The 24,417-nt window shown below is 32.2% G+C and overlaps 2 protein-coding genes across 4 annotated transcripts in view; both read right to left on the bottom strand.

Annotated features, from left to right (window-relative positions):
• The window catches only part of Nop60B (dyskerin pseudouridine synthase 1 Nop60B), a 581,533-nt gene that overhangs the window by 351,307 nt on the left and 205,809 nt on the right, over nucleotides 1–24,417 (bottom strand). The gene's annotated exons all lie outside the window — the stretch shown is intronic.
• Nucleotides 122–1,042, bottom strand: LOC145317801 (enhancer of split mbeta protein-like). Its single transcript, XM_080159072.1, has one exon. It carries the CDS (start codon nucleotides 967–969, stop codon nucleotides 388–390), a length of 582 nt encoding a protein of 193 aa, XP_080015198.1. The 5' UTR covers nucleotides 970–1,042; the 3' UTR covers nucleotides 122–387.

The raw sequence follows: 24,417 nt of genomic DNA, 5'->3' as shown, positions 1-24,417 counted from the left end.
AGATCTTTCGATCTATCTCTAATAGCAAACGAGAAAAAAAAAACATTTTTCCTGTTGGATATACTGACAACGTAAGTTATAGAATAGCTATGCTACTTAATTTATAAAAAAAACATGTTAATTCAAGTTAAATAAATATATATATATTTTTCTTCAAAAATATTTCAAATATAAAATAATACAATATAATTAAAATCACAGTTAGCGAGTTTGATATAAATTTATGTTCTGGTACAATGTCGGAAGGAAGACAGGACTGTTGTGTTCAGATTTTTAATCCAGCGGCATTAAAAGGACTGTTGGGGCCTTTTTTTACATCGTTTGGATAAAATTCTAAGGTACTATAGGCTGCATTATGTACAAATAAAAGATTTGGAGGTCCTTTTTTTAGAAAGGTCTCCATACAGGGCTGTGTTGGGACTTGATGGAGGGGCTGATCTGTAGCAAGCCCTGCGGGGATGGTAGGCTGGCTGGTGACAGGGAGGGAGATGAGGAGTATCCACAGTCTGAGCCAGATGGGGATCCAGGTACTCGCACTCGGAGGGGGCTAACCCTGCAGGTTTCAATTGTGTTGAGCTTGTGTCCAAGATGTGACATAAGGTTTGAACCAACTTTAACATCGACTCCTGTGGCCGCCAGGCACTTGCTTACTTCTGTAGCACAGGCTGTGTATCCAGCATGGAATCTGTCCAGGTCTAGTTCAGGATTCTGCGCCAGCATTTGCTGTCTCTTCAACTTTCTGAGATGTCTCACTGTCAGCTCCAATACATCAGCTTTCTCCAGTTTAGAGATGCTCTCACCCTCAGCCTGCAGAGCATAAACCATCAGATCCTTTAGCTCATCCAGGCAGGCATTGATGCGGGCACGACGCTTACGCTCCAGCAAAGGTTTCATCACTTTCCTGTACTGGTCTGTACGGGACATGGTCTCCTCGCTGACCAAGTCGTTGCTGTAACAAATAGGAGGCATTGTAAAATGCTTTAGATAGTGTTTCTTGTTTTTAAAATAGTTTTGAACTTGTTGAAACAAGTGAAATGATAAAACTGACAACACGAGCCTAACGCGCGACTATATAAACCAGAGATGAGCAAAGATTGAGAGAGAGTGAGAGAGAGAGGGGGGGGGGATAAGAAACGAAGAGGTGGAGAAAGCAGTGAGCTGCTGCGGTGAGCGTGCGCCGCGCCCGTGCACAATACTACCACAGACTAAGGGGATGAAAAAAGGAGGGAAAATGAAAAGGGAAAATAATTCTCTTATAAAAGGGGAGGAGTTGGGCATGGTTTGTTTATAAACGAATTCCGTGACGGTACAAATTAAAATGGTTTCTTGAAAATATTTTTCTCATTCGAATCAGGTGGATAGGAACCGGTTCTCATCCATACGAAAAAACTATGTCTAGCATCGTATTATATCCAGCTTTCTACGAATATAAAAATGTACAATCATAAGATTAAAACCAGTTTTTTTAAGCCGGTGCCTTCGGCACCTCGGGGCTAAAAAAAACTAGTCTAATCTCATAATTATACATTCTATATCCGCGGAAAGCCGTTTATAATACGATGCGAGAAATAACAATACTTCCTTTATTTGTTATCAAAAAATCTATTTTATCATAAATAAGAATATGTTAAGGAAGCTTTTTAATATTTCTGGGCAGGTTTTCGGCTATTTTACGAAGAAGAAATAGGGTTACTCTAGAACCAGTGTCATTCTAGTAAAAGAAAAATATCTAATCTTAATAATAATAATTTTGTTGATTATAAAAACAAAATAGCTTAAAATTCAATAAGATAATCTTATCCTAGGATTTAGTAACAATACCTGCCAAAATTCTAATTCTTTACAGCTCTATGTAAGAATCTTCACTGTAGAATGTATTTTGAATTAATAAGGAAATAATTCTCATGAAATATCAAGCAGCCTTAAGAATTTGTTATCAAATAATTTATGTTAAATTTAGTTAACATTCTTATATTATTTCATAAATAATATAGACAGACAACTATATAAGAAGTCGGCAACAAAATAGCCTAAAACCATCTCAGGACTTAAATCTAAAATGGAATTGGTCAAAATAATCCTGAGGCTTAAATCTAAAGGCAAAATAAACTAAACAATCCATGGACTTATGTAAAGCTTTTGTAAGAGGGAGAACTCAATTAGTTCTGTAGTTATAGAAATTTTAGGCTTTGGACAAATTAATCTCGCTACTTTATATCATAGGATATCACATTATAAAAAGTAGTAAGTTTTTTGTTTGTCTCGTTAACCACTGAACCAATTGGGTTCTTAAGTTTTACAAAAGCTGTCCTTAGATGGTTTTAGGCTATTTGATTGTACAATTAAGGTATTTGAATGGTTTTAAGCTATCTTTTTACCCTCCCCGTGGTCCTCTATGTTAATGTATTAAGCCACTTGTTAGAGAATAAGCCAATAAACTTAAATAAATTCAAAAATGATTTATTGATCTTGGTGATCTTAACGGCCAAATAGAAAGACAAACAATTATTAAGTAGTTGAGAAGGTTTGTTAAAGTATACAAATATATATTAAATATTTTTGACTATATACTTCTTGTTTACACCATTGAACCAATATGGTTCTCCTTTTATGTAAAGCTTGTTAAAGGTCCAGGAAAGGTTCATATCTATTTTTGATGAAGTTTTCCCCCCAGCCTCCATAAATAAATCACCGCTAGAAAAAATCCCATATTCTAACTTTTTACTTTATCTTTTTACACCTAAAATTGAAAGTAGAGGATTGTCCCTCCCCTCACGTGCCTCTAGAGGTTTACATGTTTAATCTAAATTAAGCTTTTTTCTTAAGTCACAAACTAACTGACTTACTAAATTGTACAGCAACTGCGCTTATTATCAGGGAGGAGGGGGACATTGGTCTGTTTATTACACTAGTCTTTTTCGTTGTCTTAACAACTTTGGGGAATTTTATTGAATTTTGATTGGTTGGTTCATTAAGTTGAGTATCAAATGTTTCAACCTGTAAATGTAATCTACAGAAGGAGTGATTTTTTTGTATAATCATTGGGAATGTACATCAATTTATCAGCCATTATCTTATCCCTTTAGATCCCTGACTTATTATTCTATTACCGTGAGAAAGCAAACCCATCTTATTTGGTATCTGTTTAATTTGTAAAGTAATACCCCTATAGCTACTATTATATTCTAGCTATGATGGTTTCTATAGTTATATTATTGATATAATCACGGTATAGAAAACCATTTTATTTTGTTTCTGTTTATCTTGTAAAGTAATAACCCCATTAGTTCCTATTATATTCTATAAAATTTCTTTATTTTCTTCAGTCTCCTAAACAGCAAAGCTTTCCTTAGGTTTGGGGAATGTTTTTAATTATTTTGGGAGAGGGTATCATCAGCCTCCAAGAGAAATCACGCCTAGAAGAAAATAATCCCCCCCCCCCACCCCCCCAATGAAAAATATGAGAAAAATATTATTTAATAAAAAAAATAGTAGCCTCACAATTTGCATAATGAACGTTCTAGAATTCAAACAAAAAAGGCTTTTAGCGAAACTACTCTAAAATTGGTCAGTAATTAATACATATATGAAATAATTTGAACATTGATTTGAGGGAGGGTGGGGACTTTGGACTGTAAATTACACTGATTCCCAAAATTTTATAACCATTTTATGCTAATCATCGGCTCAAAAGCTCTGGGTATTTTCATTGAATTTTGATTAGTTGATTTAAAAATAATAGTGTCCAAACTTTTTAACCAATAAAATTTAAATTTTACTTAAATTACTTTGCTTCTACTGGACAAAATACAATTTTGTGTGACCACTCTTTTGCTAAAAATGGGTATTAGGGTAATTAAAAAAGATGATGGGAACCTGAAAAATCTTCAAGTCATGAATAAAATTAACATTTTAGTTCATTTACCATCTTCTTAATGTGAATAATTTCATTTTTAAAAGCGAAGCTTTCAATAATTAGGGTCTGTACGTCCGTACGTAACGGTTATGTCTTCTCGTTTATTTTGGTATGTTAAAATTGCCCTATCGATTTCAAACTTTAAGTGATGTTTCCTGTAGCAACTCTATAATCGTTTCCTATAAGTCTGTATGTTCATTCAAAACATGCTGATTTTCATTTTTTTTATAATGATAGTCCTATTAATCAGATTTTTGAAACAATGATTTAGGGCAAAGCATCTCTATAACGTCCCTAAACATGTAATATGTTCTTGAACAGAATTCTGTATTTACTCAAGTTTGCAAAAAGTTCATGTATCATTTTGTAAAAATTCTGATTATTAAGTTTTGACACTCTAAAAATGTTCATGTTCGTTTGTCTTACAGTTTTATTTTAGAGTTTCACTATTTTGGATGTTGGCATCCTAGTTGAACTTTCATGGGATATTAAGAATTGAATTTTTTTTTATGAGTTATACGTGTTTTTGTCTTTCCTGATAAAAAAAATTTAAATCATTCTATAAACAATGTAATGTATTACATTTTGTTGTATAAAGGCATATTAAAAATGTATATAAAAAGCATATCCTTTTTTAACTGGTAAAAAGTACGATGCAAATAGTTTTTTTTAGAGAAACTACACAACCTAAAAAACGTTGCGAAAGCTAAATAAATAAACAAGATTTTTGTGTATTTTTCTTTTTAAAATTTTCATTCCTATTAGGCTATTATTATCAAATACCGCTTTTTTTGATGGAATCGTAGCAACTTTAAAATTATGATTTTATAAGATATTTAAAAAATGAGTAAGATACCACTACTATTTTTGTTCTGGTTGCGTTAGGTTACTTCAGCTTATCAATGTCTCAAATTAAGATTAAGGTTTTATTGATATATGTAATACTAGCAGCTACGCCCCTAGAGGCATAGAGTCGCATCTCTCCCCACTTTCATTGTAGTTTGAAAAAGAAAATTGTTGGCACACTTGTACGAAGGGAAGCCCAGCAAATCGCACAGTGGCGGTGATTTCTTTTCTAGGGGAGATTTCTTTAAATAGTTACAATCCTTCCCAGAACCTTTGAGAAGCTACATTGTAAAAGAGAACTAAATAGTTTCAGTGGTAAGCGAGATCCTTCAATATACGCACATAGACATATTTTTTGGATTAATTTGTACTTGTTTTAGAGACATCCAAGTGGAAAAAGATTATATAGGAACAAGTAGTAAAAATCGCTTAAAAACTATTTCATTTGTTGTACAACATAATATTTATTTATCGCATCGTTTTATAGGCAGCTTTCCGCGGATATTGAAATGAAAAAATATAAGATTAAAACCATTTTTATTGGCCCCGAGGGGCCAAAAGCCCAGGCTAACAAGCTGGTGTTAATTTTCTGATTTTGATATTCGAGGAAAATGGTCGGTAATGCGATGCTGTACATGATTTTTAAGTATAGCTAACAACCGGTTTTAATTCAGCGGATCTAAATCGGTTTCGAAGCTATACTTGAAATGACAAAAATTTTTGCACTATTATTTTCTTCAAAAGCTTTTCTAATACTTAAAGTTAGCTTTGTGTAAATCTTAATTAAAGTTTAATTAGTTTTTCTATGCCATTCTGTACTTATTGACTTGTTTGTACATTTATACCCAAAATTTAACAAATTTTACTATTAAGTATAAGCGACCATAGGACAAAAGGAGAAAAAAATCCGTTAAAGATAAAATATTTTCCTAAAAGTGTGACAAACGTATATCATCACGTTAGAGCATTTAAAAAACAGCAAAAAATAAATTGTCAGCTAGATTATCGATGACTTGAATATCTCTTACTTTGCTGTTGGAAAATTTATATATCCAATTAATTCTTTATGTCTGATGATTTGTTGGGCATTTTGTTGCATTAAGGAGGGAGGGGACAATGGTCTGTTAATTACCAGGTAAAAGGTATAACCAACAAGTGAAATCAATATAAAATCATATCTTGGGGGTAGATGAAGAGGTCGTAAATTTTACTATGTGATGCCCCCCTACGACAGCTGAAATAACGTATAGGTCTCATTATTTTTTTTCGAATTAATTTCTTTATTGGTATAAGCTGGTTAATTTCACTAGTCTCCAAAGTTTTATAATAAAATTATCTTATTTATTGACTTAACAACTTTGGGGACTTTAACAACTTTGGGGTATTTAATTTTGATTGGTTGGTTCATAAATCTGAGTGTCCAAACGTTTCAACCATTAATTGTAATCTACAGAAGGATAATTTTGTGTATCCTTATTGCATCCTCATTCAAAATTATGTGTATGTGAACTATTAGGATAATTAAGGTGCTTTCCCTCAAAGTGCAAATGGAACACTGAAACCTTCCACGTTTTTATTTAAATTAAAAAATGAGAGGGGGAATGTAGTTGTGATTTTTTGCCCTATGTCTAACACCTGCGGGGGGCCTGACCCTAACCCTGTGGGGCTACCTACCCATCACCCAATATAACAAAACCTAGCCTGATTTAAAGTAATATTCAAACAAACGAAAATCTACCCACCCTCCTCTTATTTTGAATTAATTTCAAATATTTAATCATTCAAAAATTTATTTGATTTAAAGTGGGTATTTTCTGTATCTTGTAAATATAGGGAAGAAGAAAAGGATGTGAATTAATTTAACTGTTATTGTCCTCTCCCTCCCTTAAATTCATGTGAACTTATTTTATCAGTATCAAAATCATTTATATATTGATTGTAAGTGTGTATTTAAGATTGGTTCCAATAGATTCATATCTTAAGATGATCCAAAGTTGGCTTTTAGTATTTGTACATTTTTAGTAGTACATTCAGCTACTTTCACAATCGGTATATCATTACTTGAATGTTGCACCATATTCTTATGTACTCTGATAATGTGGTCCTCGCAGCTGGCTAAAATAACGATACCCACATTAACAATTTACCCCATCCCCTTCCCTCCTAATTAATTAACGAACTGGCCAATAAATGAGGTCCATATAAGCAACCTAAATTGACGACAAATTTCATTTTGTAAATATATCCATTCTTTTATTATTAGCAGTATTCAAAACCTAATACTAATTTCTTTTCCTTTAAGTCCTGCGCAGAAAACTTAGAAGAAGAATAAGTAAATTTTCAACCTTATTTAGATTAGGTCATGTTAGGTTTTATTAATACTGGTTAGCCCCACACCATCCAAAAAATTCCTCAACTCTTTTTCAAATTTTACAAAAATAAGTGTGGACGGGGATGGGGGTCAGTGCTTAACAGGGACTTTGCAAGAAAGCACCGTGTTATTGTTTAAATTATTGTTCTTTATTTTTGAAGTAAGTTTATAATTTGTAATTTATATATAACTACTTGCAGCCTACTGTTGATCATTTCTGAGAACTTTTTAGAAGTATAGTTAGTTATGCTGTAGTGAGTAGTGTAAGGGCATATGCAACATTTTTAAGGAGGGGAAGGGGTATCTGTTTCGAGAAAAGATTAATAATTTGATTGCTGTTTTGCCCTAATACCTAATACATGATTTTTCAGTACGGCTGAGAACCGGTTCTAAATCAGCGATTCCAAAGCCATATTCAGCTATAGATATATCCTATTATTTATTAGCTACTAAGCATCGGTTAGAAGTTTAGTTTCTTGTACATTAAATTTGTCCTGTATCTCCATTTGGTATTAAGTGAAGTATCCAACCTGTTTTTATCTCAAGAAATCATAATCCAATATCATATTTAATATCATGGGCCTGACATAGCAGCAATACTTTACAATTTCAGTATACTTACTTAAAGCCTAAAGCTTAATACTTGTTACTTATACTTATTCGAAGCAGGGAGGGCGAGGATATTAGACTTTTTATTACACTAGTCCCCTAAGTTTTATAATAACGTTTTTTATTCTTTGGGTCAACAACTTTGGAGACCTTCATTGAATTAGGTTGGTTCATTAAGTTAAGTGTACGAACATTTCAACCACTAATTGTAATCTACAAAAGGGGTAATTTTGTGCATCATCATTGAGAATGTACATTAATTTATCAGCTATTGTTTTATCCCTTTAGAATACAAATACAAATGAGGTTGGGGCTTATTCCGCAACACTTTACCACCCCCTTGCACACGCCCCTAGTTGTTACCACTAGCTTAGGTTCCACACATGGTCGATGACAAATTAATGCCACGCTGTATCACGGGATGGGGGCGTGATTGAAATGTGTAGTATACTCCTTTGATTAAACTCAATTTACGGGTTTTTATATAATTGCAACGTAGTTATAAGACTTTTGGTAGCAATAAATTGAAACGTTGGGTATCCCTCTAACTGAACCGATTTTTGATTAGTCAACGGTCTAAATTTGTCTCGGCCAGGATATGATTAAAAGCCTAAATCGGCCAAGGAATAGCCGAGTACAATATTTTTAAACTTAAAAAATTAAAAATAAAGAGCTAAATGATTTATTGCGTCTTTCTCTTTTTATCGACAGACGCACTTGGATATATTATTTTCATAATTAATTATATGTATTTCCCATGTTAACGTCACCTTATGTGTAAATTTGGTGAGCTACATTATTAATTAGCGTTGTTAAGTTAGGATGGAAGAATTTTGTAATGAAAGCAAAAGTGGGGTAGAGGATAAGGGATGGGGTAAAACGGGTTATCATAATGTTTTATTTTCTTGACTTTAAGTTAAACTCTATCCCACACATTCGTGAAATTATCAAAGGTGCCGAAGGGTCCAAAAAAAAGCTACAATCAAAGAAACTTTTTGTGTGAGCTTTTAAAGAAATTGGGGGGCGGGGCGTTCCCCCAATATATGCGTGGGAATCAGGGATACGGGGATAGGATAATGAGAGAATAATTTTGATTAACAACTTGTCAAACCTGCTATTATTCTACTGGCATCAGCAATGTAAAATTACTCTTTAAGATTCAAAATATCAAACGTTTTACCCCACCCCCTCAAAAAACGTTACATCTGATTTTGGGGACGGGGTTAAAAAGACTCAACAGTTTTTATGCCAATATATAGTCGAAAGTGTATTTGAATTCTGGGTACCCGTATAAACAGTCCAATGTTTTTTTCCTCTTGAAGATACCCAAAGTATTGAATGTAACATCCATTGGCACATCCCTGTATCTTTGGTGGTAATTCAATATACTTTTTTTGGGGGTGTTTGACGGGGGGAGGAGCTAAAAAATTGGGTTTATTGAATGGTTGTTAATCCTTTTTTAAACCAGTCCAATTGATTACATCACGATGTAAGGACAAGGATTTGTGTTCTAAAAACACTAAAATTATCATAATTTATCTTAAATCTGTAAATTTTATTGTGCCACCCTTCAATTTCTCAACCTTTGTCTGATAGCCCTAACTACTAATATGTTAATGAGTTGCTACTGCCTACTCTAACTATTAAGTTTATACATTTCACATAGCAGCAATAGGTAACATATTATCGATTTTAGTTTCAGTAATTCCCTCAAATTTTTTTTGTGATTTTGGGGGGCAACGCTTCGTAGTAAAGACGACCTATTTTTTTGCCCCCAAAATATTATTTAAGATTTAATTCGCTTGTTGGTTATGCCTTATTCCTGATTTCATGTATTTGACATAGTAGCAGTAGGTAAGATATTACCATTTTCAGTTTAAATGTGGTATAAACATAATTAGATTGGTGCTTTACCAGACGTGTGACTTTACTCATTGGCCTGGTTAAGCAGCAGAAGCTAAAGAAATCCAGAATCTCAATCAGACCTTATTCTTCAGAATAAATTTCCCCTCCACAATACTGTAGTCTGAGATTTTTTAGGTTTAGTGGGGGGTTTGATATTTTATTTCAGTTAAATTTTCAATTACATTATTTTAATGCCGTATCTACTCTAAATTTGATATTTGTCTGTTTGCCTTATTAATGAGCTTAAACAGTAATTTTTGTTATATTTACAGTTAATAGTATAACTATTATATAACTTATTTCTGTCTGTTTTTATGTCTGTATGACTTACTGCATTCAATTCATCATGCTTTAAGGTTTTATAATAGCTTTGAGAAATTGTTATTTATCGCATCGAATTATAGAAAGCTTTCCATGGATAGTGAAATGCAAAATTTAAAGATTAATCCAAGGTTTGTGGGCCCCGAGGAATCGAAGGCCCAGGTCAACAAAACTGGTACTAATTTTATAATTTTTATTTCATTTTTCGTAGAAATTTGCCTATAACATGATACATAATTTTAAATTTCAGCAGACGAGAAATTCATACCTTCCTCGAACTGTTTCTTATAGATAGACGAACAGAATTATAATACATAGTAGCTTCGCTTACATAGAAGACATATCAAATTATAGTTTTTTTTGTTATTCTAAACTTTTACTGGGATATTACAAATGTTTTCATCCTTGTTATGAAAGGATTTAAAAATTTGACAGTTAAAGATGTGGGGATAATTTCTGTCAAGAAAAAAATACGTTAAGAATCGTGGAAAAATGATTTTGACACTTTTTGATAGAGTGGCAGCGCTATAACTATGGTATGTCTGTTCGTATGTTACTTTGTATAACTTTAGTAAAATTCCCACTATATTTATCAGAGAGGAAGAGGATAATGTTTAATAAACAAGATATCTTATTTTCTGCACATAAAATTTTTATTGTATTTTGATTGGTTGGTTCTTTTTAGAAGTATCCAAAATTTTCAATAAACTAATCAAATCTACATTTGAAGTAATTTTGTTTATTGTCATTGTTGATGTACATTAATTCATCGTTCATTGTCCATTAATTTATCCATTAAAATTCTTGATATTACAAGAGGATAACACTATTTTTACAAGTTTGACGAAATGACTATTAGTACATATATGTTTGTTGATATAGTAATAGCACAAAGTATAACCTGAAAGACAGCATAAAAAATATAATTACTTATCTGTATTTCCCTTTTAAAAATAAAAAAAAAATTAATTTTGTTGTTGTGTTATAATCATAATTGGTTTTAAAAGAATAAGTAAACATGAACTTTTTATGTTTTTTTTCCAGGAACGATTTCTCTTGGAAGGTAGAAGGTAACCTTCTTCAAAATAGTTATAAACTTTCCATGGACATATTAGACGCTTTATTGTAAAAGAGAACCATATCAGTAGTCCAGAAGTTAGATCATACGGTAAACACAGATAAAAAGACACACATAACGGTGGAAAAGTTTGATCATGAAAGTTTGTAAGTCCAATCAAAGTACCCAAAGTTTTTAGATAACATGTCTGTAAATCTTTGGGTACTATTATAATTTAAATACTAATGTCCCCTCCCTCCCTCCCTCCTAAATGGTATTAGCTACTGGGTCAAAAGGACCGCTCATACACACACACATTAAATTAAGCGCGCGACATAAAGAGGGTTAGGTGATGTTATGTTGATTCCAATTCATAATTGACTAGCCGCCGCCGCCGACTTTTACATTTGTTTTTAATTTCAAAGTCTACTTCATATCGGACAAAGCCCCATGTGAAAAAATATTTAATCAAGTTTATTAAAAATTATTATAAATCTAGTTCTTTTGGTAGTTCAGCTATGAAATATTGCCTGATATCGAATTAGCTCTAAAAGGAATAAGTCATATTTTGTGATTTACTGACATTTATCTCACTAAGATCTAAATTGAGTTAGGTAAAATTACCATTATTGTCCACTTAAATTGTATAAATGAATCAATAACAATTAATATAATGTCATAAGTTTACTTTATATAATCACTAGCGGTTACGCCCCTAGAGGCCTCTAGTGGCACTTTAAATGTTTTTGTTTGTTAAAGTCTATGTTAATTATTTATGTTACGATACCTACCATATGTTACGTTGAAGTCTCCTTATTTATGTTACGATACCTACCATATGTAACATTGAAGTCTCCCAATATTAAAATTTTTTTCGATTTTTTTGTCATTTCTCTTGGGAGAGTGGTGGTACCCTCCCCCAAAATAGTTATAAACCTTCCCAGGACACATGAGAATCTACCCTGTTAAGGAGAACCTGATCGGTTCAGCGGTTAGCGAGATCCTTCGGTACAGACACACAGACACACAGATACACACACAGACATCCTGTTACTTTAGTATAAGGATTTTTCTTTAATACTATTGGCCTACTGTTTACCGGATAAAACCTAACCTAACCTTTATATTAAAAAAAATAATATTAAGTATAACTTATAGGAAATAAAATAAAATTAAATGAAATAGTAATATATAAAATAATAGTGCACCCATTACTAAATCTTGTAATTTTGTATTATTTAACATCTGATAAGTTAAATTAAATAATTACAATTATGTAGTAAGTTAGATTCTTAAATTTCTTTGTGTGACAATTTCGCAGAGGGATTTGTCCGTTAAATTAAAATGAATAGACAGTAAAGCAATTACACTGACTTTGTTTTTTAATTTCTTATTATTTACTCTATAGTATTATTATTATTTATCAATCGGCAAATCAAAGGTTTTAATTACTTTTTGTCCTTTTCATTGTTCAAATTAAAATTATCAAAACAAATTATGTAAAATTCTTTTGAACTTATTTTGAAAATATTTATAAAAAATTAATATTGTTTAAACTATATAATTACTACGTGTTTAACAAGGATGAAACAATGAAAATAGACATCACTGCGTCATACTAAAGATGTTAGAAATAGTGTCTACTGCTACTAGGTAAAGAGCATGATATTAACAGAAAATTCAAGGGGAATGTTTTTCCTCATAAACAGGCAAAAATTTCAACCATAAACAGTTAGGTCTAAGGTTTACCAATTAAAATGTTAGTTGATGATTCCAAGACAGGGGGGGAGGGATGTTTTGAATAATCCCCCCCCCAAAAAAAAAAGAAAAGAAAAATTAGGTCACAATACATGAAAACAGTAGAAATTAAAGATCTTAAATAATTGATAATCTTTGCATGCCTCATACTTTAGATAAAATTTAATAGTTTCTTTTCATTATACCTATCTCTGAGGGGACATTGAACTGTAAATTATACTGGTTCCCAAACTTTAGCAAACATGTTCAATTATGATCGTTTGGTTAAATTCTTTTGGGACCATTACATCTTGATTTGTTGATATAAATTAGTATTGTATATTTATAATCAATTCAATAATAATCTACAGAAGGGGTAATTTTGTCAAAATTGCGGGATAACATCAATTTATCATCCATTATCATATCCCCTAATATTTCTGGACTCTGTAATAGTAAGCCGGGATATAAAGGGATAAGACAAAAAATTGATGTTCATTCCCTATGGTGATATAAAAATATACCCTTATTGGTTGAAAGGTTTAGACACTAAACTTAATTATCCAACCAATAATTAATATTGAAAAAAATATTTGAGGACTAGCCAAATGTCCCTTCTCTCTCTGATAATAAGTTAGCCCCAAATTTTTTTCTTTATTATAGAATAAACTGAAAGGAACTTTGCTTTGATAAGTTTGAAGAAAAAAATCAAGTCACCCAAGAATTTTTACAGTTTATTGTTATTGGGAGGGAGGAGACATTAGGTGATTTATTACGCTAGTCCCCAAGGTTTTAAAATAACGTTTTTTTATTTGTTGGCTTAACAACTTTGGGGACTTTTATTAAATTTTAACAGTTTGGTTCATTAATTTGAGTGTTAAAACCAGGGATAGTTAAAACATGTCAATCACTAATTGTAATCTACAGAAGGAGTAATTTTGTGTATCATCATTGGAGATGCAGATTAGTTTATTGGACTCTGTCATTGTCTTATCCCTTCAGATCCCTAATTATTACTATACTTGCTACAGGAAAAAAATAGCAATTAAGGTAATTTTGTGTCACTGTCCAACTGAAAACAGAAATATTTATGATTTTTTATTACTATTTTTTTTAAAGAATATGTACAAACTTTTTACGTTGTGAGAGCATAAATGAATAAGTTTTCTTTATTTTACAGATATTGTTCAAATTGGACACACGGACATTACTATAAAGTCAAAGAGTAGCTATGCTTTTAAGATTATACTTTATTATCAAATGCTTATCATTGTTCTTTTGTCTGTCTAATTAGTTGAGCTTTGCTTTTATGGATGTTGTCATCCTTCTTAAAAGACAATATGGTAAATACACAAGAGGAATGTCTGCATTTCCAGTATGGCTTCGAAACCGATTTATAACCACTGGATTAGAACCATTTCTTAGTCCTAATGAAGAATCAAGTAAAGCATCGTATTTTCCACGAATAATTAAATAAAAATCATCAAATTAATACAAGTTTTGTAAGCCCGGGTATTCGGCCCTGCGGGGATATCAAAACTGGATTTAATGTTATATTGTTTAATATCCGCGAAAGCTGTCTATGATACAAAGCGATAAATAACTATTAAGATACATGATCATTAAATTTTAGAGTTTTTTTTATTATATTGTTTTGATTTTTATTCATAAAAGACAATATGGCAAATAGAAAGATTAAGTAATAGTATCATAAATTCTTGAACGTTTTAAATTCTTTTGATTATCTGATCCGTTTTATATAAAGTAGTAAGGTTTTTGTAACTTAAGATTTTGAAAAATACTGATCCGATTGAGTTAACTTTTTTTTATGGAATCTGTACATAGACGTTTGTATGATATTTGCAGTCTTGAGATGGTTTTAGGCTAATTTTCTTCTTTCCCTTCACCTCTAGGCTCCTAGATGCTAGAGGCGTAGCACCAAGTCTCTTAAAAAAAGAAATAATCCAGCCGTTTTTATATGTATTCATATGCTCCAAAAAGGTTCTACTCATTAGATATACAGCAAAATAAATTTTTATATTTATCTTTCTATCTATCTATCTATCTACTATAAAATTCAAAGTATCTATCTATTAATCCATCCACCCCCTCTATATATGAACTAATATGATATAATTATCTATAATTTGAGACTTTTATCTATAGAAAAAATGTACCCCAAAAAATTCCTTAGCTATCATTTTTCATTTAAAAATGTCCAATAATTGGACTTTTTAAACACTATTCTAAAAATACCTTTAATCCAAACATCAGCCGAAAAGTAATATGTAAATATTAAAAAAGCTTTCTGAAAAACTTATGGTTCTCTGTTTCAAGCTAAAGATCTTGAAAATGGCTTGTCAGATTGTGTTTTGTTTTCTGGGAACCTTAATAAATATTTTGGGTTGGTTTAAGGCTATTTCTTTATACTGTAACCCTGCTCCCCTCGAGACAAGGGGCGAAACTGCTAGTAGTATATATCATAACTATCGGCTTCGCCCCTAGCCTCTAGGGGCTTTGCCCCAAGAGGTTTGATCAAACCAATTTTTCGTATTTTAGATTTAAAATAACAAAGAAAAAAAAAAATTTTTTTTTTTGGTGGGGGAATTTTTTTTTTTTTTGGGGGGGGGAAGGGTTAGTCGACCCCACTATTTTAATTTTAAAAAGAAAAGGAGAACCCGATCGGTTCAGCGGTTAGCGAGATCCTTCGCTACAAACAAACACACAAACAAACAGACAGACATCGTTCTACTTTGTATTATAGATAAAAACAAATAAATAATCAGATAAAAGCGAAACTAAGCAATAATATGTTTAAAAACCTGGGGTAAGTAATTTCAAATGACAAACGAAAATAAATATATAAAAAATTACAATAACTTTTTATGTTTAAAGCGACATTATTGATTTCTTGATTATATTTATCCTTTTATTCAAAAATCTAAAGCACTTGAGTTATAAAAATGCTTTGTTGTCATATTAAGGATTGTTAATAGTAGACACAGTGAATAAAAAAGAACAAAAATTAGAGCTTATTTTTAATTGAAAACACGCCTTATTTTTATGGGAAACTACACAGTATAATTCTATCATGAAAAGCATCAGAGCAAATATAATTTTTGTTGTTATACTTGTACAGACAAACGAACGTACCATGCCAACATACACTACATTTATATACCATTTATTGGTCAGTTAATTCAGTAGTAGGGGATGGGATGGGGTAAAGGGGATGGATGGGAGGTAACTCTATTTTAGCCAGCTACAAGTTTCACTTTATCGGAGTACATGATAATCTGGTGTAAGATACAACTAATAATAAATTTATCACATCGCATAGAATCTAAGTACTAATATTGAAAGACTGAGTGACGGACGTACTGAGCTAAACTAACTATACAGTAGCTGCGCTACTGAAAGGGGAATAACACTCGAGTGATCTTATTGATAAATATCAAACAGCCAAATATTTACTAAAGTTTTTCTTTCAACATTTTTGTTGAGTTCATTTAATTTTAAACCATTCCGCTTTCTACTTACAAAGGACACTCCAATGGATGTATAATATACGTGGATAAATAGTTGGCAGTTTAGGTTGCTAACATGGAACCTGTTTATTTGCCAGTTCGTTCATACAGTAGGAGGGGAGGGAATGAGGTAAAGGGGATGTAAGAAAAAATCGTTATTTTAGCCCGCTGTGAGTTTTACTTTATTAATAAACATGAAGATACAAGTAATAACATGTACATTGACACTCTACAAGTGTAAGATTGCAATGGATAAAAAATACGTAGATATTGAAACAGGGGAATTTCTATTTAGTTTGCTTATTACGGATATTATAATGATTATAGAGTTGCTACAATTTCTTATTCGGTCCTAACTTTTACAGGAATCATAATGCCAAGTTTGAAAGTGATAGAACAATTCGTACATGCCTAAATTAACAAAAAAAGCTATCCGTTATGGCTGGACCTACGGACCGAGACTAATTATAGAAAACTTTGCTTTTAACAATATTGAACTATAAATATTTGAAGAAACCTAAAATTTCCTCAGCAATGATAGCTCAAATTACAAAACATTATTTTAATGAAAACAAGGATAAGAACATCCATAAAAGCGAAGCTCTATAACGGTGGGACAAACGAGCATAAAACTTGTAGAGTGTCAGAACTGAATAATCAGAATATAAATCTATAAAATTCAAAATAAAATTTTAAGTATATTTGTTAAAAACATGCACAAATACAGGATAATATTTAAGGACATGCTTACATTTTTAGGACATACTTATATATAAGAGATGCCTTGCTTATAACTTGTACTTTATTGTCCTAGGAATCAGTATTCTAAAAATCAGATCAATCTAATAATTATTCCACATAAAAATTTAATATTACAAAAGTAAAAAATCAACTTGTTTAAAATAGACTTACGGACATTCTTGTAACGATTATAGAGTTGAGTTGAACTTTCTTAATCGTACCTGACTACTACAGGAATCACTATGATTATTTTGAAATTGATAGGAGAATTATAACATGCCTTAATCAGCGAAAATAGCTATCTGTTAAGAATGGACCTACGGATCGAGACTAATTATAGAAAACATTGCATTTAATAATACTGAACTTTAAATATTTGAAGAAACTTGATACTTCGTGGGAAATAAAAGCTTAAATTCCAAACATGAATTTCACGAATAAATTAGTACAATACTTTGTCGCTAGGGAGTAGCTTTTTCTTGTGCATAAGTCAACATGTTAGAAGTTATCATATTTAAAATCTAATTAACTCATTTTTATAAAATAAAATATGTTTCAATTTTATAGATCTAAAATTTTCTTCTTGACCTTATATATTTATTTAAAGCCTAACTTTATTTATAAGTTTTTGGTAAATTTATTTATAGATGTATAAATTGACTATAGCGTGAAATGCACTCGTTAAGTCTAGGGTTTAGAACGTTTCTGTAGGGTCAATCAATCTATGATTTTGATGACCTAATATTTTATCCATTTTCTCCCCCACCCCTAAGTAAAAGTTAATTTGGGGGAGGGGAGGGGGGATCTGACACGTTCATCCATTTCTTAAGGAAAAAGTCCCTATAGGCTAGATATAAAAGTGGATCAACTTTTTAATTCTGCGGGGCTCTCATAACTATTACTTAACTAAACCTAACCTAAGATATAAACAAAATATCCTTCAAGAAGTTAAAAATGGTATATTTTCTAAACTTGATTCTTGTTTAATTTTCTGTTAATTAAACAAAACTTAGATATCAAGTAACATCTCTAGTTCAATTTGATTTTTAAGGTTAAGGGACAAGGAAGGATCATTATAATTCATACTCCATTGTCCCCTCCTTCTTTGATTTTACTTTTCTACTTTAAAAAGTGTACTTATTACAATTGAATTAATTTTTATAAACAAAGTCTCCTTTTTCAGTACTTTACAATTTAAATGAAGTTTAATGGGATTAAGGAATTATCAAGGAGAGAGGGGACATTGGACTCTAAATTTTACCGATACCCAAAGTTTTATTTGTTGCCCGAAGAAAATTTTTGGGACTTTCATTTAATTTCAAACTATTTTCAACCAATAATTTGAATCTACAGAGGGGATAAATTATTTATCACTATTAGAGATCTATATCAATTTATCCTTGTCTTATCCCTTAAATCCCTGAAAATGATAGATATTTGAATAGAAAGTAATTCACTGATAGTTTTATGGGAAAAAGAATTCATGTGAACGCCCTGTTTAATTTTTGTGCTGTCATACATAAGTGGCAAAATGTTTGTCTGTCTCTGTGTCTGTAACGAAGGATCTCGCTAATCTTTGAATCAATATGGTTCTCCTTTACAGTGAAGTTTCTTATAGGCCAAGGGTAGATTCATAACTTTATTGGGGAGGGTACCATCCATCACCCTCCCAAGTGAAATTGCTAATAAAAAAATTTCCCACCCCAAATTTTTTGATACTTTTTCTTTGAGCAATTGGGCTCTTTTTTTAGGGAATATACATGCTAGGGCATAAAAAAGCTTTACTTTTAAAGCTACTAATCCTATGAGAACTATTTAAAATCACTAAAAAATCATTGAAGTCCATAACCAATCTATAAAACAGTGTGCGTTCACTTACACAAAATGTAATAGTTATTTATCGCATCGTATTTCCGCGGAGATCAAAATTAAAAAGTATAAGATTTAAACCAGATTTGATAGCCCAGACTAACATAACTGGATTTAAGTCTTTTAATATTCGTGGAAAATTGTCTGTGTTATGAGGCTATACATGATTTTTCAGTGTGGCTGAGAACCGGATGCAATCCAGCGGATATCAATCGGTTTGGAATACATAATGAAAATCACCATCATCAAACATTTAAAATTTATTTTGGCTATTGTGTCTGTTCGCGAAAATGATATTTTGCGTCATTAATGGCACACCCTACATAATATCAAATCTAATCAAAATAATAATAAAATCTTTTCAGAATTAATCCTTTGATATGAAAGATTTTGTATATGCGATGGATTTTACAAAAAATTTTCTCATGTGATTTATGGGTAAACACCAGGGATCATATGGGATAAGACAATGGACGACTAATTGATGTACATTGTACAACTCAAATTTTGATAATCAATAAGTAACCCCTCTGAAAACTAAGATGATTGGCGGCAAACTTTGGACAGTTAGGAGTTAATATTTCCATTTTCAGATTTGGAATTAGAGGTTTTGAAGATTTTTTTTTTTTTTTGGGGGGGGGGGGGCCGGGGGTTTTGTACTTAATTTGTTTCTGGAAGGTAAATTCTCTTTAACCCCCCGCCCCCCCCCTCCTTGGACGTCCCTGGATGGTGACTTAAAACCTATCCTCTATTTTCGCGTAGGGGGGGGGGGGGGGGTATATAAATTTATTACATGGTCTAAATTTGTTTGTGCTATAACATCCATTGACAATTTTATGTGCTAAATTTTACACACATAGGTGGACAAACCCAATGAAACTCTTTCACATCAACACACACATACACACAAAGACACATACACTTATATACACACATTCACTAAACCCTGAAATTCGAACCTGGAAGCTTGTGTTGACTCACAAAATAACATTTACTGTCGACATGCACATCAACACTAAACTCAAAACAAAAAGTAAGTACGTTCTATGAATCTTGCTTATTGCTTATTGAAGCTTTTTGTTTTGAAATTGTGAAATTAAACCAATTCGAAGGCCTCAAATTCCGCTTTTGGTAGCTAGGAAAACAAGATGTTATGGATATATGATACTTTATCTGCCATTATCCTCTCCCTTCCTATTCAAAATATATTTAACTGTTATCTATAACAAAACTTAACTTGACGTATAATGTATTTAAAATCAAGAACCAATGAAAATTTGTAAGAATAAGCTGAAATAATTTGTTTTTCCTCTAACTAGGAAAGTTTTAGAATAGATTAGATGCGCTGTCTCTCGTAGTATAATAAAACTAGAATTTAAAAAGCGAAGCTTTTTAAAATTTGGTAAATCAGTATGACAATCCGTCTGACTAAGCCATCTACGTATTACTCAGAAAGGAGAGAGACATTGGACTGTAACTTTTTAGACGATAGTATTTTATTCATTGACTTAAAAACTATAAAATCTTTATTGATTGGTTCAAAATAGCAATGTTTAACCAATATTTTAATTTACAGAATGGTAATTTTGTTTGTCAACAGTATTAATTTATCGGCAATTGTCTTATTCCTTAAGATCCCTAAGAACAGGGATTTCACCAAGAAGTTATCAGTTTTCACAAAGCTTAGTATTGTTTCTTAGTTTTAGGCTAATTTGCCGATTTTTAAAACAATAACACAAATTTTTTTATCATATGACAATGATATATATTCTCAACATTTTGCGGCTCTAAAATCATAAATATGGTTTAGAGGGCAGGGTATTTTTTGGGTAATTTTACACCCAAATGTAGGTTTCCCTAGAGGAGGGGGGGGGGGGGTAATTACAACCCCATGTAAATTTTATCCCAGGGTTAAAAACTTGAATTAACCCCCTTCCACCAATAATGATTATGTACCCCACAAAATAAAAAACTTGGACATCCTTGGATAAGATCGTTCTTGTAGAATTATGTGTCAACTCATTGAACGCATATTTTATGGTTTGAAAACAAATTTTCAGGGAAATTCGGTTCACATAATCCTTTCAACTCAAAACTTTGGGAAAATAGTCAGGGATACAGGGGATAAGATAATTGACAATAAATTGATGTCCTTTCCCAATAATGATAAACAAAATTTAGCCTTCTTGTGAATTATTGGGTGATAAGTTTGGACACTGCTAGTTTAATTAGTACACGAATGAGTGATTACAAAACTTTGGGTACCAGTATAATATTCCAGGGAGTAAGGGAGGGGACAATGGGCAATTAATTCAATATAAGAGTTATCAAAGAAAAAGCATGAAATCCAGTTTAATCCAATAAATTTGTAGGAAATTATAAAGGGATTGTTAATTGAATAATAGATTTACATAGCGTCATGTAAAGTGAAATCACAACTTGTTTTTGATGAAATATATTGAGGTTTTTGGTGTGATTTTTATATTAAAAGATTAATGGACCCGGTCAGCTGCTAGCAAGAATATGACTGCCCCTTTTTAATCTGTTTATTTTCCTTGCCCCTTGCCCCCACCTCCCTTCTCCCCGTCTGCTACATTCCAAACTAACACAACGAGTGTTTATTTCCCTTGCCCCCACTTCCCTTATCCCTTTTCCCCGTCTGCAATATTCAAAACATACATAACGAGTAGCGGCATTTCATGCGCAAGTCCCCAAACCAAGTCAGAAACTGCTAAATTCTTGCACATTCCCTTTAAGCAAGTCCCCAAAGTCTGAGACTCCTAAAAATTGAATATTCGATCTATTGTCCCCTCCCTTACTCCCTGATAATATTCAGTCCAATGTCCATTCCCCCCCCCCCCCTTAATTAAGTACTATGTCAGTTATTTATAATAGGGCAATGTGAGAAAAACCTTATATCCTTATACTAAAGTAACAGGATGTTTGTCTGTCTGTGTGTACCAAAGGATCTCGCTAACCGCTGAACCGATCGGGTTCTCCTTAACAGGGTAGATTCTCATATGTCCTGGGAAGGTTTTTAACTATTTTGGGGGAGGGTACTACCACCTTCCCAAAAGAAATGACAAAAAAATTGAAAATTTTCTTAAAATCTGGGAGACTTCAACGTAACATTAAGAGGTATCCGTAAAATAAAGAATTATCGTAAACTTTAACAAACAAAAACATTTAAAGTGCCACTAGAGGCCTCTAGGGGCGTAGCCGCTAGTCTAATGTAAAAGTAACAGGTTGTTTGTCTGTCTATGTGTCTGTAACGAAGAATCTTGCCAACGAAATTTGTTTTTGGATAAGACAATGATTGATAAATTGCTATGTATCCCCAATGACGGTTAACAAAATTTTCCAAGTATAGGTTGATATGTTTAGACACTGAGAGCTTAGAATTCAAATTTAAAGTTGTGAGCCAACAAATAGGATAACTTGGGTACCAGTGTAATGTACATTATTGTATAATCCAATGTCTCCTCCCTCCCCGTAATTTTCAGACGAACCCCAAACTGTCCCACTTTGAGAAAGACGATTCCAGTGACGTCATATACGTTTCGGGAAAGAAAAAGGGAAGGGGGGAAGAAAATCTCTACAAAAGAGATGGGAGAAAAGGGAAGAGATTTTCTTCCCCCCTTCCCTAAACGTATATGACGTCACTGGAAATCGTCTTTCTCAAAGTGGGACAGTTTGGGGTTCGTCAATTTTCACACTTAAATATACTTGGACAAACCAAACTTGTTAAGGGAAAAATTGGTTACAGGGATTTCATACATAAAATTTTATCCTTTTTTATTTGTAAATTTTTAACAAGGATAAAAAAATTCTTTAAAGCAATGCTCAACTTATTACACATATGGACTTCTATTAAGGAATGTTTCTTTATGATTATAGGGTTGCTACGCTTTTAAAACTATCATATTATTTTTAATGTTTCAAATCAATGGGACGATTACATCATGCTTAGATCATAGCAATAAGTTATTGAAATATAGAGACATTTTGAAGTAGAAGAATTGACATTTAAAAATAATTATACATTATATAGCTAAAAAGATTACTATAGTAATATTTTTTGTGTTATTTGAAGACCTTTACAATGATATCCTTGAACCAAACACTAAATTTGAAGGTGAAAATTGGTTATTAAGTGGGGCGGAAGTTTTTTCATCAAATACACACTTTTGGTCATTCATAAACTCTACAGGGATAAAGGATGTGATACACTTTTGTTTCTTGTTCCAAAGGACGCCCTGTGGGGTGGAAATAGCATGGATATATTATGTCTAGTGGTATCATAGAAAAAAAAAACACTTTTATTACACAAACCTTGTCAGGAATTCCTAACAATGCTCATTTTCATTTCTAGTATTCACTTTGTTTGTCTCTTCGTCCGTCAGTACGTCCGTAACGCTATGGGGGAAATGTTATTTTCTCGACAGAAATTTAAAAAGCCGAACTGGATCTTTAAATCATTTTAGTGGTGAGCCAGATCGAGGTGAGCCGAATTTCAGCCAATCACAGCGCGGCATTTCATAAAATGCTGTGCTCTCATTGGTGGAAAGTTGGCTCACCCCGATCTGGCTCACCACTAAAATGATTTAAATTTCCAGCTCCGAATTTTTTGGTAAAGATTCTCTGTACCAAGAAGCATCCAGGATACAAGTTATTTGGTCCGTCGGTCTGTCAGTCACGCTTTTTGTACTTTTACTTGTACTGATGGGTGTTGAAATCCTTGTCTGTTATTGGTCTGGCCTTAAAGTTTTATAATAATATTTTCTTATTCGTTGGCTTACCAACTTTGGGTACTTTAATTGAATTTTGATTAGTTGGTTCATTAAGTTGAGTGTTCAAACGTTTTAATCTCCAATTGTAATCTACAGAAGGGGTAATTTTGTGTATCATCATTGGGAATGCAAATTAATTTATCCGCCATTGTCTTATCCCTTTAGATCCCTTGTTATTTGGTGTATATAAACACAATACAATCACACATGTTAGGATATGTTAAACACGGTCAAATAAACATTATTTCAGTCAAAATTTTAACAATAATTTTCTAAATTTAAAATGGATCCGGTACCTTTTGAGATACTCTATTTTAGTACTAGCTGCTTCGCCCCTAGCCTTTAGAGGCTTTGTCCCAAGAGGTAATTTTAAAAAAAATTTAGTACATGTGGTGCAGCACCAAATAGTAAGTGTTTCATCTTCATCATCTGCATCATCAAAAAAAAATTGAGGGGGAATTTTGTTATTTTTTGGGGGGTTGGGGGTTTCCCACGCCTTAAGAAAATAGCCTAAAACCACCAAAGGACCAGTAGGTATATTTCCTAAAGAGTAGTGATAGTGGTTACCGAGATCTTAAGGGACGGACGGACGGACGGACAGACAAACATCGTTCTACTTTGTATTATAGATATATTGTGTCAAACTGTGTAGACTGTAAAAAATACTGGTCCCCAAAGTTTTATAAGCACGTTCTATTATTCGTTGGCTTAAACAGTGAGACACCTAA

This window comes from Acartia tonsa, chromosome 4 (genome assembly GCF_053477335.1).
Source record: "Acartia tonsa isolate MP-2025a chromosome 4, ASM5347733v1, whole genome shotgun sequence".
Lineage (NCBI taxonomy): Eukaryota > Metazoa > Arthropoda > Copepoda > Calanoida > Acartiidae > Acartia > Acartia tonsa.
This window is presented reverse-complemented; position numbering and strand designations above follow the sequence as displayed.

What these genes read in the sequence shown, in the direction of transcription:
- LOC145317801 (XM_080159072.1), bottom strand. Translation starts at nt 969, where the DNA reads ATGCCTCCTATTTGTTACAGCAACGACTTGGTCAGCGAGGAGACCATG.